Source organism: Hylaeus anthracinus, unplaced genomic scaffold (assembly GCF_026225885.1).
Source record: "Hylaeus anthracinus isolate JK02 unplaced genomic scaffold, UHH_iyHylAnth1.0_haploid 12002, whole genome shotgun sequence".
NCBI lineage: Eukaryota > Metazoa > Arthropoda > Insecta > Hymenoptera > Colletidae > Hylaeus > Hylaeus anthracinus.
This window is the reverse complement of record NW_026534349.1, coordinates 3,367,134-3,386,470: the sequence shown is the minus strand read 5'-3', so window position 1 is coordinate 3,386,470 and position 19,337 is coordinate 3,367,134. Positions and strand designations below refer to the sequence as shown.

General features: G+C 50.6%; 1 protein-coding gene across 1 annotated transcript in view; it reads left to right on the top strand.

The window, feature by feature from the left end:
- The window catches only part of LOC128891548 (uncharacterized), a 113,240-nt gene that overhangs the window by 92,622 nt on the left and 1,281 nt on the right, over positions 1–19,337 (top strand). Inside the window, 42 exon segments of the mRNA XM_054151111.1 lie at positions 242–541; positions 621–926; positions 996–1,310; positions 1,404–1,733; positions 1,832–2,137; positions 2,204–2,524; positions 3,179–3,484; positions 3,572–3,877; positions 3,949–4,266; positions 4,343–4,666; positions 4,775–5,086; positions 5,214–5,546; positions 5,983–6,285; positions 6,360–6,665; positions 6,738–7,055; positions 7,140–7,463; positions 7,539–7,841; positions 7,913–8,233; positions 8,381–8,686; positions 8,769–9,068; positions 9,400–9,723; positions 10,195–10,515; positions 10,629–10,949; positions 11,074–11,343; positions 11,428–11,616; positions 11,697–12,050; positions 12,126–12,338; positions 12,439–12,831; positions 12,913–13,281; positions 13,453–13,665; positions 13,766–13,957; positions 14,042–14,254; positions 14,335–14,517; positions 14,653–15,240; positions 15,609–16,556; positions 16,775–17,143; positions 17,340–17,540; positions 17,619–17,867; positions 17,948–18,136; positions 18,212–18,450; positions 18,637–18,907; positions 19,025–19,263. Coding sequence (XP_054007086.1) covers positions 242–541; positions 621–926; positions 996–1,310; positions 1,404–1,733; positions 1,832–2,137; positions 2,204–2,524; positions 3,179–3,484; positions 3,572–3,877; positions 3,949–4,266; positions 4,343–4,666; positions 4,775–5,086; positions 5,214–5,546; positions 5,983–6,285; positions 6,360–6,665; positions 6,738–7,055; positions 7,140–7,463; positions 7,539–7,841; positions 7,913–8,233; positions 8,381–8,686; positions 8,769–9,068; positions 9,400–9,723; positions 10,195–10,515; positions 10,629–10,949; positions 11,074–11,343; positions 11,428–11,616; positions 11,697–12,050; positions 12,126–12,338; positions 12,439–12,831; positions 12,913–13,281; positions 13,453–13,665; positions 13,766–13,957; positions 14,042–14,254; positions 14,335–14,517; positions 14,653–15,240; positions 15,609–16,556; positions 16,775–17,143; positions 17,340–17,540; positions 17,619–17,867; positions 17,948–18,136; positions 18,212–18,450; positions 18,637–18,907; positions 19,025–19,263 — 13,106 coding nt within the window.

Below are 19,337 nucleotides of genomic sequence, written 5' to 3'. Positions count from 1 at the left end.
TACACATGGTTCGCATGTAGCAACACTCCTTGTACTTGCTCGTGACTTTTAGCCGACTGATGAGGGCTCGTTAGAACAAGAACCCTTGCCAGTATAACTGATACTAATAATCAGTTATTAGGCGGCTGTTCGTCGTTTTACGAGCCCGTCACCTTCGTGTGGTATCAGGTTCGGCCCTCGGGCAAAGGTACTGGCCCTTGGAACACACATCGGAGATTAATATAAAGTTTCGTTCGAATAGTGGACATGGACCAACCAGTGGATTCGTGTGCCAACTGCGGCGCAAACACGCAGTGCCTGGATGGAGTCTGCGTTTGCTTGTCAGAGTATCAAGGAGACCCGTACCTAGGTTGTCGGCCAGAATGTGTCCTGAACTCGGATTGTCCGAGAGATAGAGCTTGTATCAAGAACAAGTGCAACGACCCATGCGCTGGTACCTGTGGACAGAACGCGTTGTGTTCCGTCGTAAATCACGTTCCAATGTGCACTTGTCCGCCAGGAATGTCAGGAAACGCGTTCGTAGTTTGCTCTGTGATGATAGGTATACTTTTTCTTCCGATCGTCAAGTTTCACCGTATCGTACGATTGTCTAACACGCATTGTTTTCAACCTGTGAACAGTACAAACACCCAAAGACCCGTGCAATCCATCGCCCTGCGGACCCAACAGCCAATGCAGGAAGATAAACGATCAGGCCGTTTGCTCTTGCATTCCTGGTTACCTAGACACGCCACCGAATTGCCGACCGGAATGTATCCTCAGTTCCGACTGTCCATCCAGCATGGCCTGCAACAATCAAAAGTGTATAGACCCTTGCCCTGGCACTTGCGGTATAAGGGCGGAGTGCGTGGTGGTGAACCACAACCCAATTTGCAGCTGTCCACCGGACCTGACAGGCAATCCCTTCACCATGTGTATCAGGATGCGTGAGTACTCGAATTCGATCGATTAGCAGACACCGCGCAAACATTACGTTCGTCTTCTCCCTCTAACAGCCGACGAGCCAACGGTTCTGAATCCGTGCGTACCATCGCCCTGTGGCCCGAACAGTCAATGCCAGGTCCTAAACAATTCGCCATCTTGCTCCTGCTTGCCCGAGTTCCTTGGATCCCCGCCAAACTGTAAGCCAGAATGCGTAAGCAACAGCGAGTGCTCCACGCACTTGGCTTGCATAAATCAAAAGTGTCGCGATCCCTGTCCCGGTTCGTGCGGTGCTAACGCCGAATGTCGAGTGATAAGTCACACGCCGATGTGCGTCTGTTCCTACGGATTCGTTGGTGATCCGTTCATACAATGCCTTCCAAGACCAGGTAAGCGATACCTCGATTGAACAGTACGCGTACGAGTCCGATCTTCGAACGAATCTCTTAAAAAAAAAAAAAAAAAAAAATACGTCTTCGCAGCGATCGAGGACACAGGTAAGAAACCCACGCCATGCATGCCGTCACCCTGTGGATCTAACGCGATATGCAACGAACTGAACGGCGCCGGATCCTGCAAGTGTCTCCCAGATTACATCGGCAACCCTTACGAAGGTTGTCGACCAGAATGTACCATCAATTCCGACTGTACCGCCGATCGTGCTTGCGTTAGATCGAAATGTCAGAACCCCTGTCCAGGATTCTGCGGCTACAACGCGATATGCCAGGTCGTCAACCACGCTCCGCTCTGTACCTGCCAGTCTGGCTACTCGGGCGATCCCTTCGTTCAATGCAATATCGTTCGAGAGGAACGTAAGTAACCAGAGCATTCGTATGTTCGTACGAGAGAAATTCGTATCGACGTCGACAAAAAATTTTCAACGGTGTATTTAACCTGAATGTTTTTCCAGCGAGACCATCCGATCCCTGTAGCTCGTCACCGTGCGGACTTAACAGCCAATGTCGCGTGTCGAACGGACAGGCCATCTGTTCTTGTTCGCCCACGTTCATCGGAACCCCGCCAATGTGCAGACCAGAGTGCACGGTCAGCTCGGACTGTGCTACCAATCGCGCTTGCAAGAACCGTAAATGCGTGGACCCGTGTCCGGGTATTTGCGGTATCAACGCGAGATGCGAGGCGATTAATCACAGTCCGATCTGCAGTTGCAATCCTGGCTTGACTGGCGACCCGTTCGTCAGATGTTTCAAAGTGCCAAGTGAGTGCCTCGCATACGAAACCCTTCGAACTCGCAGAATTTTACGTTAATACCGTTCATCTTTAGCCGTGTCCGAGCCAATAAATCCATGCGTCCCGTCACCCTGCGGTCCGTTCTCCGTGTGCCGCGTTCTCGGCAACACGGAGCTGCCCAGCTGCTCGTGCATGGACAATTACATAGGATCTCCGCCAAACTGTCGTCCAGAGTGCACCATCGACTCCGAGTGCGGCAGCGACAGAGCCTGTTTGAGGCAGACGTGCGCGGATCCTTGTCCAGGTTCCTGTGGTACAGGTGCACAGTGCCTTGTGGTGAATCACATGGCCGTCTGCACGTGTCCCAAGGGATACACTGGCGATCCGTTCGTCAATTGCTTCGTAGAAACTTCTCGTAAGCATCGAGAACGACAGCGATCTCCCCTGAACTCGACACATTAAGGATCGCTCAGAAATCCGTAAGACGTACGCCTACTCCCGCACGTTTTTGGCCAGGCTTATACTTTACTAAAATCGTGATAACTTGGTTATTAATGAAACAATTTTTCTGGAACTTTCGTAAATTGTTTCGTAAATTTTCTTAAAAAAATTAATTTCTACGAAATCGTGAGAAATTGTTTTTTCGACAATTATCATGAAATTTTTATTTCAATTGTACCAAAATTTTTAGTATTTTTTTTTAAGTATGAGTACCGCGCGAATGACCGGCAAATAAGCGAGAAGGCAATCGAGTTTAATACATTGACTATCGATGTAAATATTGGGTCGGTGCATAATTATTCGCCTTTTTCTTTTTAAATTTTATTACGAAAAAAGAAATGTAGAAATTTAATAGAAACATGTCTAATTGTTCGTTCTAGAGCGTATTAACCATCTACTTTGTAATAAAATTAAAAAAACAAACGGCGGAGAATTGTGCACCAACTCGGTACTTAAGTAGACAAAGTGAATGCACTGTTTTAAAGTAAGTGAGTCCGTGAGCGGTCCTCAATGTGTTAACAAAATCCAAAGAAACGTTGTCACCGTTGATTCTAAACCGCCACCGTAGCTTCGCCGGCAGTTCCTCAAGACGCCTGCAATCCGTCGCCGTGTGGATCGAACGCCGTCTGTCGCGACGGTACGTGCACTTGTTTGCCCGAGTATCGCGGCGACCCTTATTACGGATGCCGTCCAGAGTGCGTCCAGAACCCAGATTGCCCGCTAGACAAGGCTTGCAATCGCAACAAGTGCTTCGACCCGTGCGTCGGCGTCTGTGGCCAGAACGCCGAGTGCGTGGTGATAAATCACACTCCCATGTGCAATTGTCCGGACGGAATGTCGGGCAACGCGTTCGCCACGTGCTTCCCGGTGAAAGGTAAATTCGCGGAGTCTGTGGAGTCGCCTACGAAGGCAACTTCAGACTCGTTGGCGACGGGATAAACAAGAAACGCTTGCTTTTCAGACCCCGTGCTAGTGCAACCCTGCGATCCATCGCCCTGCGGACCCAATAGCAGATGCCAAGACTTTAGCGGACAAGCGGTTTGCTCGTGCGCGCCAGGTTACATTGGAAATCCTCCCGCCTGTCGTCCAGAATGCATAGTTAACAGCGATTGCCCGTTGAACGAAGCCTGCGTGAACCTGAAGTGTAGAGACCCGTGTCCTGGATCCTGCGGCGTGTCAGCCCGCTGCCAAGTGATCAATCACAATCCCATTTGCAGCTGTCCTCCGGTATTCACCGGTGATCCATTCGTGCGGTGCTTACCTAGACGTAGGTGTCCTCTATCGAGCCTATTATCCTTGTTCGAAAGATTGCAATTCAACGGTTACCTTGTTTTAAAGCGGAGGAGCCCATGCCACCGACAAACCCGTGCCAACCGTCACCCTGTGGTCCCAACGCAGTTTGTCAAGTGATCGGTAACCAACCGTCGTGCTCTTGCAGAGCAGAGTTCATCGGAACGCCTCCGAATTGCAGGCCGGAATGTATCAGTAACAGCGAGTGCAGTAGCCACTTGGCTTGCATAAATCGCAAGTGCAAAGATCCCTGTCCAGGTTCCTGCGGCGCTAACGCGGAGTGTCACGTTCTAAACCACGTTCCATCGTGCGCTTGCATGAGAGACTACACTGGCGATCCGTTCGTTCAGTGCTCCGCCAAGCTACGTAAGTGTCCCGGCGATGATTGCACCCGGTACGCAACGATACGCGATCCGTATTAACGAGCTATCGTTTTATCCAGCGGCACCAGGGGTTCCAACGCGACCTTGTCAACCGTCTCCCTGCGGAGCTAACGCCATTTGTCGAGAACAGAACGGCATCGGCTCTTGCTACTGCTTGCCCGAATACATCGGCAATCCTTACGAAGGATGTCGACCAGAATGTACCATTCCATCGGACTGTCCCTCGAATTTGGCTTGTATCAATCTCAAGTGTCAGAATCCTTGTCCCGGTTCTTGCGGAGCGAACACGAACTGCCAGGTTGTGAACAACTCGCCCGTGTGCTCTTGTATGCCGCAATACTCCGGTGATCCTTATGTCGGTTGCGCATACAAGATGCCATCCAGTAAGTAACTCGTACTTGCGATAAATAGATGATACTTTAATAACACGTTAATAACGTGTTAGACATTTTTGCAAACCGACATTCTCCATACATGGTGTAATTTTTCAGTCGAAGAAGACGAGCCTGACGTGTGCAGGCCGTCGCCTTGCGGTCCGAATAGTCAGTGTCAGAACGTGAACGGTCAAGCTGCGTGCTCCTGCTTGCACCAGTACGTAGGAACCCCGCCTAACTGTAGACCCGAGTGCCTGGTGAACACCGAGTGCAACTCGAATCTCGCGTGCGTCAATCAAAAGTGCAGAGATCCCTGCCTCGGCACCTGCGGTCGCAACGCCCAGTGCAAAGTCATCCACCATAGTCCGATCTGCAGCTGTGGCAGCGGTTTAACAGGGGACCCGTTCGTTTTCTGTTTCCAAACTCCAAGTAAGCTGCCACCCAAAGATGAGAATAATACGAAAAGAAGGCTTCTTCTAGTCGAGTCAACCGGATTCGATATTCCGCATGTAACGTCGATCTCAAGTTAAAGAATTCCGTGTTCTTTTGCCTACAGTAACCCAACCAGACGACAAATATCCGAGAGACCCGTGCGTTCCATCCCCTTGCGGTCCAAACGCAATGTGCAAACCACTAGGCGACACACCAGCCTGCACGTGCATGAACAACTACATCGGCGTACCTCCCAACTGCCGACCAGAGTGCTCCATGAACTCGGATTGCACAGCCAATAGGGCTTGCATTCGAGAGAAGTGCCGAGACCCGTGTCCAGGATCCTGCGGCATCGGTACACGTTGCACGGTCGTGAACCACACGCCATCCTGCACGTGTCCCTCGGGATACACCGGCGACCCTTTCACCAGTTGCTCGCCCATTCCACCACCCGGCAGTAAGAAGACGGAAACCTCTAAATCTTCGGATGTTGTTCCGAGAGGTACCGGTGGCCAATCGTTATTTTTGGAGAACGTTAGGAAGAGCGTGAAGGGACGCCAAATATAACATTTTAGCTTCGGGAATTCGCAATGTTGAAATTTAGATAATTTCGCACTTGTCGTTGTATTTCATTGTTTCACCTCTGCAAATTCGCAGATTCCTATTCAAGTTTATTTTCGTAATCGCCTCACTTTTGAAATTATCGGTCCCTGTGATTGGTCAGTGATCTTCGTTAATAATTTAAAAACGAAGCACCATTCGAGATTTTTGCAATGGAACCATCTCCGGTTCTTATACTAATTCCATCTCCATCGGCCACCGGTGCTTTCCGGAAGTGCAGCTGAACCCTCGACTTCTAAATTACTGTGTATACATTGACCCGTTTATTTCAGTGATGGATGTCCCGACAGACCGATGCAACCCGTCGCCATGCGGGCCAAACGCACAGTGCGACGACGGTATTTGCACGTGTATACGCGATTACTTGGGCGATCCTTACAGCATGTGTCGGCCAGAATGCGTGATTAACACAGATTGTCCCCGAAACGAGGCTTGCATACTCCATAAGTGCAGGGATCCATGCGCGGGAACGTGTGGAACGAACGCGGACTGTAACGTCGTCAATCACTTGCCTATGTGCAGTTGTCCAAGAAACATGACGGGCAACGCGTTCGTATCTTGCAACCCTCTGAAAGGTTGGTCACCGTTGGTGTCGAACTCTCTAGTTCCTCTACGAAACGTTAACGCTAAACTTGATTACGTTCTATAGACATGAGCATCCTCGACCCTTGCAATCCATCCCCGTGCGGCCCGAACAGTCACTGCCGCTCCTCGAACGGCCAAGCGGTTTGCACCTGTGTCTCTGGATTCAAGGGATCGCCGCCTTCCTGCAGGCCGGAGTGCGTCGTTAGCACAGACTGTTCACGCGACAGGGCTTGCAGCAACCAGAAATGCATCGATCCTTGTCTCGGTGCTTGTGGACTTTCGGCACAGTGCACCGTCGTCAATCACAATCCTGTGTGCAGGTGTTTCGACCAGTACATAGGCGATCCGTTCGTCCAGTGCACACCACCTAGTAAGAATCGATTGTCAATTTTCCGAGACATCTCGATGAAACAGTTTCATCGGAACCTCGTTTCACCTTTAGGCAGAGTACCAGACGTTCCCGTGAATCCTTGTCAGCCATCAGCCTGCGGTCCGAACGCCGCGTGTCGAGTGATCAATAACGCGCCCTCGTGTTCGTGCCTCCCTGAATTCATTGGAATCCCGCCAAACTGCAAACCCGAATGCGTGAGCAACAGCGAGTGCCCGACGCAACAGGCTTGCATCAATCAGAAGTGTAGAGACCCTTGCCCTGGTTCGTGTGGCGGTAACACCGAATGCAGGACAGTTAGTCACACTCCCATGTGCACTTGCGCCAGTGGTTACACCGGAGATCCATTCGTGCAATGCACGCTTCAGCCAAGTAAGATCTTCTCTCCATTCGAAATCCTATTCACTGGTAAACTTGCGTTTGCCGCGATGTATAACCCTTTATCTTCACCTGTAGTACAAGATATACCAACCAGACAGAATCCGTGCCAACCATCTCCCTGCGGAGCGAACGCCGTGTGCCGCGAGTCCTACGGCTCAGCCCTTTGCACCTGCTTGCCCGACTTTTACGGGAACCCGTACGAAAACTGCCGACCCGAGTGTCTCATCGATTCCGACTGCTCGTTCAATCGGGCTTGTATACGAACCAAATGTCAAGATCCGTGTCCAGGAGCGTGCGGATTCAACGCCGAATGTCAGGTTGTCAATCACATCCCTACTTGCAGCTGTAGATCAGGTTACACCGGTAATCCGTTCCGATCTTGCGCTGCCCTGGAGCCTTGTAAGTTGTTCCCAAGTATCAGGATAATATCTTTGTCCGAATCGAAACCTGAATCTATCGTATTTTCAATAATAGTCGATCCAAGCGTTACCAACCCCTGCGTTCCGTCGCCCTGCGGACCCAACAGTCGTTGTCAGGACATCGGCGGTCAAGCCAGCTGTTCCTGCTTGCCCAACTTCCGAGGAACCCCGCCCAGCTGCAGACCAGAGTGCGTCGTTAGCACGGAATGTCCCAGCAACCAAGCTTGCGTGGGTCAAAAATGCGTCGACCCTTGCCCTGGCGTGTGCGGCGTGAACGCTAGATGCGAAGTCTTCCACCACAGTCCCATATGTAGCTGCGGCGCGAGTCAGACGGGAGATCCGTTCGTAAAATGCTTCGGTAAGTGGACCAATCCCCTGAACCCCCTAAACACACCTAAACTTATCATCTAACCAACAACCACGTTTTAGCGATGACTCCGCAAGTTCCTGTAAACCCGTGCGTGCCGTCGCCTTGCGGACCGTTCTCGCAATGTCGGGACATTGGGGGCATCCCCTCCTGTACCTGTTTACCGAATTACGTCGGCTCGGCCCCGAACTGTCGCCCCGAATGTTCGATCAACACCGACTGCACCAGCGACAAGGCTTGCATCAGGGAAAAGTGCAGAGACCCGTGTCCAGGCTCTTGCGGAGCGAACGCGTTGTGCGATGTCATTAACCACACGCCGGCTTGCACTTGTCCCAGCGACTTTACAGGGGATCCGTTTACCAGCTGCCAACCGAATCCACCAAGTAAGAAGTAAAGGCTCTTTAGCCTTTTCTAAAACCGAGTGTTTCGAGAATTACGAAAACTTTGATTTCGATAGAATACTCTCCTAGACCTAGACCATATTCGGATGAAACGAAACAAACGCTGACTCTACTTTCCCGAACACACAGTTCTCCCCCCAGCGCCAGCACACCCGTGCAACCCGTCACCCTGTGGACCAAACGCGCTATGCCAAAACGGAGCGTGTAGCTGCATAAGCGAGTACCGTGGCGATCCCTACGAAGGATGCAACCCAGAGTGCGTGCAAAACTCCGACTGTACCCGCGACAAAGCCTGCTCCAACAACAAATGCGTGGACCCATGCGCCGGTGTCTGCGGTCAGAACGCCGAGTGCGTGGTCGTGAACCATATACCCACTTGCAGTTGCATCGAAAATCACGAAGGGGATTCGTTCACCTTCTGCAGACCGATCCAAAGTGAGTGGTCCGTTCTAGGAACTGCCCGAAACACCCATTGTCACCTTTTAACTCTATCCTGTTACACCTGTTGTCCCGATAGAGCGCGTGAAACCCTGCGAGCCCACGCCCTGCGGACCCAACAGCGTTTGCCGTGAATTCGGCGAGCAAGCCTCCTGTTCCTGCCTCCCCGGATACTTCGGAGCTCCTCCCAGCTGCAGGCCCGAGTGTCTCGTGAACACCGACTGCGAGCAGAGCAGAGCTTGCGTGAACGAGAGATGCCGGAACCCGTGCGAGAACTCGTGCGGTCAGGGCGCTTTATGCGCGGTACGAAATCACAACCCCATTTGCAGCTGTCCCGCCCAGTATTCCGGCGATCCGTTTATCAGCTGCTTCCCCATAAGTAAGTAACCCGTGGATGTCCTCCGTCCCAGTTTTGCCCGGCGAAACTTTGCCCGGCGTGTTCTATACGCAAAAGTAAGAAGAAAATTTTATACGAACGTATGCTCTTCAATATTTTATTAAGGAGTTATAGTTAAATGTTTTATTAAGGAACGTTGTGTTGACTATGACTCCTTAATAAAACCTTTAAGAGTACATGTTCATTAAACAGTTTTTTCTTACTGTTGCGTGTAGAACACGCTGGCAAAGTTTGACCGAAAAAAAGATTGGGACAGCCTGTATATCTTGAACCATTTCAGACATGTATTAACCCGACATTTGTGAACGAACAGAACCCAATGACGTCGCACCCGGCCTGGACCCGTGCAATACCGCGCAGTGTGGACCGAACTCCCAGTGCACCGTGTCACCCAACAATAAACCTTCCTGCAGCTGCTTGCCCGAGTTCGTAGGGTCACCTCCCAACTGTAGACCCGAATGCCTCGTGAGCAGCGAGTGCCCTGGAAACCAAGCGTGCATTAAGCAGAAGTGTAGCGATCCCTGTGTAGGACTATGCGGCCCTAACGCGCTCTGCCAAGTCGCCATGCATTACATCCGTTGCGTCTGTCCCGAAGGATATACCGGGGACCCGGTCACAGTTTGTTCCCCGATAACGAGTAAGAGTACATCCCGTGCGAACCGTTCTAACGCGAATTTTAACGAGGAAGTCGATCGAGTATTTTTACCTGTAAATATTGTACATAGAAATTGTATAGAAAAGATCGCACGACGATCACAAGCTGCAATACTTTTCGTATAGAAATTGTACAGACAAATAATTGTATAGAGATTGTACAAAAAGGATTGCACAACGATCACGCACCGCGATACTTTTCGTTTTCCGCCACACTCTTCGGATCTGACGAAATCTTTTTCATACACGTTTCCATTCTCCGTCGTCTCTCACAACTTGTGTAAAGTCACATCTTCGTTCGCGTGTTCTTGTACAGCTTCCGTCATGTTTACTGTTTTCTTGTAAATTAACTCTTTTCTCGATCGTATATACGGCTTCTGTTTCACGAACTAATCGACGAACGAACGCGTCACAGGCGGAACATTAATCGTTTCGTTTTGCGACTCTATTGTAGCGACTCCTGCGCCACCGACGCCATCGAGACCTTGCAACCCTTCACCCTGCGGCAGCAACGCTTACTGTCGGGAAAGGTACAACACCGCGTTCTGCGAGTGCCTGCCTGATTACAGAGGAAACGCGTACGACGGCTGCGTTCCAGAGTGTCTGGCGAACACCGACTGTCCGAAGTCTCAAGCCTGCATCAAGACCAAGTGTCAGGATCCTTGCTCTGGAACGTGCGGCGTTGGAGCCAACTGTTTCGTGTCGAATCACATTCCCATTTGCTCTTGCCCGGCCCCAACAATTGGGGACGCGTTCACCATTTGTCGAGCTGAAGGTAATTTCGAAGCACGGAACTAAAAGGATTCTTCCTAGACATCTTTGAACCTTTAAACATCTTCTAAACCAGACCTAAGAAATTTACTAAAAAATTCATTCTTCGTTTTTCAGAACCGAGAGAAAAAGATCCGTGCTCTCCCTCTCCTTGCGGTCCAAACACCCTCTGCGAGAAGATCGGTAACACAGCCGTTTGCAAGTGTCTGCCTGGTCTTCAAGGAGTAGCCTCGAGCGTCACAGGCTGTCGTCCAGAATGCGTCATCAGCTCCGACTGTCCAGGGGACAAAGCTTGTATAAACAACAGATGCATCAATCCTTGCACCCAGAACGTCTGTGGAATCAAGGCAGTCTGCCAAGCGATCAATCACAGTCCTCTTTGCAGCTGCCCACCCCCGTTGATCGGCAATCCGTTCGAAGAATGCACCAGCAAATTCGGTAAGTGTTACCGAACCGTTTGGCGTGAATAGAGCTACAGCTCCGATTGCTTGGAGTAAATAGAACGAATGATTATCCATTTTTTTTTTATTTTTTTTTATTTTTTTTTTTTTTTTTTTTTTAGAAACCGATCCCTGCAGTCCGTCTCCGTGCAGTTACAACGGCGAGTGCAAAGTCAGAAACGGCGTCGCGGTGTGCATCTATCCAGAGTGCGTCATCAACACCGACTGTCCACGCGACAAAGCCTGTTTCGCTCAAAAGTGCAAAGACCCCTGCATCGACGCCTGCGGCATCAATTCCCTTTGTCAAACGGTTAACCACAAGCCTGTCTGCTCCTGCCCAGCTGGTTTCACTGGGAACGCCAGGATACAATGCGTCGTTCCATCAGCCGATGGTGAGTTTCTCGAAATCAGGAAACTCTTCGGAGGTTCATTCTAGGCGTGTTGATTATTAATATTTCTGTATCTTGTTCCTCTAGTTCCGGCGCCAGAGTGCAGGCAAAATTCCGAATGCTCTAACGACAAGGCCTGTTACAACCAGAGGTGCGTGGATCCTTGCACGTTGGACTCCTGCGGCTACAACAGCCGCTGCCAAGTGCTGCTCCATCGAGCTGTGTGCGTCTGCAACGAAGGTTTCACCGGAAATGCTCAGCAATATTGTAGCAAGAGTACGTTTTCGACCAACCTTTCTGACAATTTCACGATTCGTCATCCTTCTTATACAACGATGCTTCGTGTCCTTTTATAGTTGGGTGTCGCGGGGACGGCGAATGCCCGTTGACTCAATCTTGCATCAACAACGAGTGCATCGACGCCTGTTTGGTGACGCAATGCGGCACCAACGCGCTTTGCGCATCGGACGGGTATCACAGACCGCGATGCTACTGTCCCGAGGGATACCAGGGCAATCCGTACCAAATCTGCGAGAGACCGGAATGTAACAACGACGACGATTGTCCGGCTTCGTTAGCGTGTCGAGATCAGAGATGCGTGAACCCTTGCAACTGTCCGATATCCGCGCAATGTTCCGTCGTCTACCATCGTCCTACGTGTCGATGCCCGCCAGGTTACACTGGCGATCCTTACACGTCGTGTCTGATGGGTAATTACGATTCCAGATGATTTCTTTGCGCAACGTTGAGTTCAACGTCCGAAGCTTGTGCTTCTTTCTTTTCAGAACCGATAGAGCCGCAACCCGAATGCCAAGTGGACGGAGACTGTCCCAGTAAATTGGGCTGCTTCGGTGGAATCTGTAAAGATCCCTGCGTCGAAACGAAACCCTGCATCGCTGGCGCGAGATGCTCCGTCGTGGATACCTTGCCGATGAGGACGATGATCTGCGAGTGCTTGCCAAATTTCGCTGGCGACGCAACCATCGCTTGCATCCCAGGTAAAAATCAAATGAAAGTTCAGCTACCGACTAATCGACCCGTTTATTATTATCGTCACGAAGAATTTTACCATTATCTCGCCTTTCTCGTTGTTTCCAGTGGACAAACAACTCGACGCGATCTGTCAATCCGACTCCGAGTGCGCTTTGAACACGGCCTGCTTGCACCAACGGTGCATCAACCCTTGCGTCATCAGCCCGTGCGCATCGAATGCAGAATGCGCGGTGGAGAATCACCGTCGCCAGTGTCACTGTAATACAGGATTCTCCGGCGATCCGTTCATGAACTGCTACAGAGGCACCGACGGATTCCCTGACTGCACGACGAACTCCGACTGTTCGTCCAACGCGGCCTGCATAAATCAGCTGTGCCAGGATCCGTGCCTGGGCTCGCAGTGTGGATTAAACGCGGAGTGCGTCACGATGAACCACCATCCGACGTGTCACTGTCAACAGAACTTTGCGGGTGATCCTCAACTGCAGTGCTTCAAACGTGAGTTTTATTTAAATATAAACACGTATCTACATGTGGCATCTACGGTGATATTCATGACAATCCGAAAATCTTTTTCAGCTGAATGCAAGTCAGACAGCGACTGTCCCTACGACAAAACGTGCCAGAACAGCAACTGCGTTACTCCGTGTCTGGTCGACGACATTGCATGCGGTCGTGGCGCGGAGTGCGTCGCAGTCTCGCACAGAGCGCAATGCATCTGTCCGCGAGGTACCCAGGGTGACCCGCGAATAGCTTGCATCTCGGCGGTGTGTCACTACAACGAGGACTGTGCCGATCACGAGGCCTGCGACAGACTGAATAGAGTCTGTAGACCTGTTTGCGACGACGAGGTCTGTGCGGACACAGCCAAATGCGTCGCCAGGGATCATCAGCCTAGATGCATTTGTCCCGCAGGAACCTCTGGCAATCCGTACATCGAATGCACCGGTGAGCTACTTCTTCCGCGCGTGCTACCATTACATTAACCCTTTTGCTGTCCTGTGTCGAGCGAGATTCGACAGAATTTTACCGAAATCAGAACATCTGGATTTCAAAGGGTTAGCAGTTTAGCATAATCTTCGGTGGCGTTTTAATTGGAGATGTTTCGCGTTCTTTAAGGTGTCTCCATCGAACCGGGATGCAGGGAAGACGGCGAGTGTCCGTCGTATCTGGCCTGCATCAACGCCAAGTGTCAAGATCCTTGTCTGTCCGCGAACATGTGCACCGGCGATCAGGAATGCAAAGTGTTGAACACCGTGCCTCTTCGTACGATGATCTGCAGTTGCCCTCCTAACACAATCACCGACGTAAATGGACAATGCAGGATTATTGGTGAATATCCCTGTTAATAATCGGACTCTGAATTAGAAAGGTCTAAGGCATCTATCGGTGACCTTACGAGGCTCAGAAATAATTGGCAATTGTGTTACAGAATCACCGAACGTTCAGTGTCATCAAGATGATGACTGCAGTAACTCGGAGAAGTGCATCAGCGGAACATGCATCGAGGCTTGCCTCGCCATTCAGTGTGGGCTGAACGCTCAATGCAAATCCACGTCTCACACAGGAATCTGTCAGTGCGCGCCGGATTTCACTGGCAACGCCTACCTGGAGTGCGTCAGAAGTACGTTTCAACCGATACTAATTTGAATATCGATCTACTTCTAGCTCTAGTAAAGATACAATTGATGCAATCGATAAACTTCAGGTCCCATCACACCGCTGCCGCCGATACGTCCAGAGTGTTACACCAACAGCGAGTGCTCCGGCGACAGACAGTGCTTAAACTCTTTCTGCGTGAATCCATGCGTCGTCGCCGATCCTTGCGGAAGAAACGCTCTCTGTTACGTGAACAACCACGTGCCGATCTGCAGGTGCCCCGCCAACTACGAGGGCGACGCCAGAATCAATTGCGTACCGCGTAAGTGTACCGCCGATTACCTTGACACAATAAAAAAAAAAAATAAAAAGGAGACATTCGTAAATATTTCTCTTCCGCAGCGAGCATCGTGGCAGAGTGTCAGTCGAACAGCGACTGCGCGGGTAATGCTGCCTGTGTCAACAGCTTGTGCATCAATCCCTGCAATTGCGGTCCAAACGCGAACTGCAACGTCGCGGATCACTATCCATCTTGCGCGTGTCCGCCTGGATATTCCGGGAACCCTCAACTCGGTTGCTTCAAACGTAAGTTCCTTTCTTCCTCTTCTTTACTCTTCTTTAACCCTGAACATCTCGTGGAAAAACGAACAAAATATTTAGAAACTTTAAAAAGTAACTATGACAAATAATTGTAAATCCAACGAATTCTCGTTGTCGCAGTGGATTGCGAATCAGACAGCGAGTGCAACGACGCAGCCACGTGTTACAACGGCCAGTGCGTGAATCCTTGCATCCTCGAGAACAAGTGCGCTATCAACGGTGAATGCTACGGCCAAAACCACCGAGCAGTTTGTCGTTGCGGTCCCGGCTACCTAGGCAATCCCGAGGTCCATTGCGAGAGGATCGAGTGCAGCACCGATCACGATTGTCCTCGAAACTTGGCCTGCGACAGCGGACGCTGCGTGAATCCTTGCATAGGGGACTCCCCTTGCGCGCAGAACGCCATTTGCTACGTCCAGGATCACCTCGCCACCTGTCGTTGTCCGGATAACCTGCCGATCGGAAACCCGTACTCTTACTGCGAGCATCGTCCTACGACGGAGCTCGACGAACCAGAATGCAGAATCGACATCGACTGCGCCGACAAACTAGTGTGCATCAAGAACAGATGCATCGATCCGTGCCCTGTCATCAAACCCTGTCCGGAGAACGCTCGGTGCAACGTACTCGACACCGTCCCTGTCAGAACGATGACGTGCACTTGTCCCGAAGGCTGGACCACCGACGTCGACGGTGTCTGTAGACCAAGTAAGAACGATTTCAGTTCGGGTTGTAACTGCCTCTTTAACGCATCGGTTGCCGAGCTAAGGCTCGTGAAAATTTCTATTAAGTCGAAATTTTGTCTCGAGACTATTAAAAATGAAATAACTTAACATCTGTGGTGGTATTTAATATTTTAACATTGCCAAATTCACGAATCCTCTCCGGATTTATTTTCGTTGTAACCTTTGAAATTAATTTCTTTTTGGTTACTTAATAAATGGTCCAGTATATGTATATGGTTTTCGACGGCGAACGAAATGATGTAAATTGAACTTGAAAATTCCTATCAAAGAGTACGTAAAAAAAAAGAGCGTCCAATTTCTTCTACGCTTAACGATCGTCCGTGTTTCCAGTTCAAATAACCACCATCGGTACCTGCACCACGAACGACGAGTGCGGAGACAGCGAGGCCTGCATCAACAGACAGTGCAGGAACCCCTGCAACTGCGGCACCAACGCCGTCTGCCGCGTGAGGAACCACAAGCCCATCTGTTCCTGCGACGAAGGCTATCAGGGTAATCCAGACATCGTCTGCCACTCCGTGGAGTGCAGATGGGACAGCGACTGTACCCTGGACAAGACCTGCGTTGGCCACCACTGCGTGGATCCTTGTCTGGTGTCCGACACTTGCGGCGTGAACGCCGAATGCTTCCCCAATAACCATAAGGCCGACTGCCGTTGCCGCAAGGGCTACCACGGAAACGCTTTGGACCGTTGCAGAGTGATCGGTTGTTACAGCAACGGAGACTGTCCCGGCGATCACTCCTGCATCAATCTGCAGTGCGTGGACGCGTGCGTCCACAGCAACCCTTGTTCGCCACTGGCCGAGTGCCGAGTCTTGAACCATCTCCCCATATGTCGTTGCCCAGCCCAACACACGGGCAATCCTTACGTAAACTGCAAGCCAGAGGACAGACCGGAGTGCAAAGAGGACGGCGATTGTCCAGATTCCCTGGCCTGCTTGAACAACAAGTGCCAGAATCCTTGCACCGCCATCGAGCCGTGCACCGAACCGTCCGAGTGCAGGGTCTTACCAACTTACCCTGTTCGCACCATGGTCTGCGTGTGCCCAAGCGGCTACGTGAGCAGCGGCAGCGGAACCTGTCGAGCCACCAAACCGATCCTTCCCATCGAATGCACCAGAGACAGCGACTGCCCTTCGGAGAAGTCGTGCGTGAACGCCGTGTGCAAGAATCCTTGCGCCTGTGGACCTAACTCGGAGTGCACCGTCGCCGATCACAAGCCAATTTGCTCCTGCGAACTGGGTTACGACGGAAATCCCGACGTGGCGTGCACCAAAGGTAAGAAAATAGGCGGAAGAACCTCGAACCTTAACCCTTTCAACCCTAGTAGAATATACAGGTTACTCGCGTAACACTTTTCACGATTTTTCGAGTACTCGCGATAATCGGTGAAAAAAATATTTTAAACAAACGTTGATCGGTTTTCGATTGGCTATACTTTGTGATAAACAAAAATTTGGACGACAATTTTACCGCAGCTGAATTTGATTTTCCAGTTGTCGGATGTCGCACCGATGGCGATTGCAGCGGATCGCACGCCTGTGTACAACACAGCTGCGTTCCTGTGTGCTCGCAATCGCCGCCAACCTGCGGCAAGAACGCCGAGTGTCACGGTATCAACCACAAAGCCATCTGCGAGTGTCCACCCGGGCTCGGAGGGAACCCGAGAGTCGGTTGCACTCTCCTCGGCTGCAGAACCAACTCGGATTGTCCCACGAACAAGGCCTGCATCAACAGCCGCTGCGAGAATCCGTGCACGGTGAATCCTTGCACTGGTAACCTGGATTGCAACGTTTACAACCACGTGGTCGAGTGCGCTTGTCCTCCTGGTTACATCGGCGACGCTAACTCGGGATGTACCAAACGTACGAATCTAGATTAATATATTCGAGGCTTTCACGTAGTTCTACGTGATCGATACTAATCGAGGCCTTGTCCTTTGTCTCGCCCAAAGGACACCGTTTACACTTGGAAGTTTCGCTTAGTACCACCTTTGAATCGACATTAACACGACACTAAGGTGTTGATCGTTTGGCTAATCTTGGAAGTTTTCGTTTTCAGTCACAGAGAAGTGTAAAGCAGACAACGAGTGTCCATCTCAGACCGCCTGCTTCAACGGCGAGTGCATCAATCCATGCGTGAAGATCGAGCCTTGCGGAGTGAACGCGGACTGCAAGGTTCTAGACACGAGCCCTGTGAGGACCATGATCTGCGAGTGCATCCCTGGTTACAGAGGAAACGCGGTCGTCCGCTGTGAAAAGAGTAATTTCAACGATCTGTCAGCTTTCGAACGAACGATCGTTCTTGGAACTACTCTAAACGCATCTTCTCGTTTTGCAGCCGACGTCTGTCCGGTAGAGAAAGGCCAAGTCCGCGACGAGACCGGTAACTGCGTCTGTCTACCCGGTTCGGCTAAGGATGAGAACGACATTTGCATACCCTGTCGCAAACAGGCTGGAATGGTCGTCAACGAAGAAGGGTACTGCGTGTGCGCTTTGGAAAATGGCATGATCATCGACGAGTACGGTCGTTGCGTGTGTCCAACGGAACACGGGTATAGACTGGACGCCAATGGATATTGTAAATTAGGTACAACGAAATCTAAACGATCCTATCGTTGTCTGTCTCGTCTATGTGCGAATCAACTCTTAATGGAATTATTTTTTTAGTCGACATCATCGAATGCAGAACCGACGACGACTGCGCTGATAACAGACACTGCGACCCGACCAGCCGAACCTGCGAAGATCCTTGCCTGGCGCAACTGTGCGGCGTGAATGCTCTCTGCAATGCCACCCGTCATCAAGCTGTATGCACGTGCATCAGCGGCTACAGCGGAAACGCTTACAATCAGTGTCGTAAGGACAGATTTCTTCTTAGAATTTCCTCGACTCGTAAATGTTTCCGGAACTAACGGAAATTTCGTTCAGTAGACAACATAAACCGAGGGCGTACCGACTTCCCCAGACCTGACATAATCGTCAGCTGCTTGTCGGACGGGGTACAGGTTCTGATACACCTTCTGGACGACGAATTCGATGGCGTCTTATACGTCAAAGGTCGCAGCAAAGACGAACAGTGCAGACGAGTCGTTTCCATTTCTTCGGAAACCATGCACAAGACCGAAATATTCAAGGTGGCGTTTGGAAATTGCGGACTGATACACGTAAACGTAGGTTTACTTTTGAATCAAATATTAGTGTTGCTGAAACATGCCGATAATCGTCCTTGTTGTTAACAACTTGTAAATGTATATATATTTCTGACCACCAACTCAACCGTCGCAAAGAAGAACAAAGGACCGTAGGATTGTCTCTTTTTAATGTTAACAAATTTCATCCTCTTTCTACGCTTTCAGGGACAAGCCAGCTTTGTACTGGTTATACAAAAGCATCCTAAATTGATGACGTACAAGGCACAAGCCTATCACATAAAATGCATATACCAAACTGGTGAACAGAACGTCACGCTCGGATTTAATATCTCTATGCTGACAACTACTGGTACCATTGCAAACACCGGTCCACCGCCGATCTGCTTGATGAAAATCGTCACCCAGAGCGGAAACGAGATCAACTCCGCCGAAATTGGGGATAATCTGATGCTGCAAGTCGAAGTCCAACCTTCCAGTGAGTATACAACAGTTGGGTCGAGGTAGCGAATATTTTTACGAGCGTAGTTATCGAGAATGTTGCGGACCACACGCGTTCTAACCTGCTCTACGAATCGTAACCTTTGCGTTTCAGGTATTTACGGTGGATTCGCTCGAAATTGCGTTGCCAAGACGATGGAGGACAACCTGGAGAACGAGTACATCGTAACGGATGAGAACGGATGCGCGACAGACCCAACGATATTTGGCGAGTGGGAGCAGAATCCTGAAACGCAGGCGTTGATGGCCAGCTTCAACGCGTTCAAGTTCCCAAGTAGCGATAATATTCGATTCCAGTGCAATATCCGCGTTTGCTTCGGACGTTGTCAACCCGTTAGTACTTCCATCCTTGCTTTCGAGTCATTTATTGAGCATCTAAGCGATTTAGAAGCGATAGTAACCTTCGG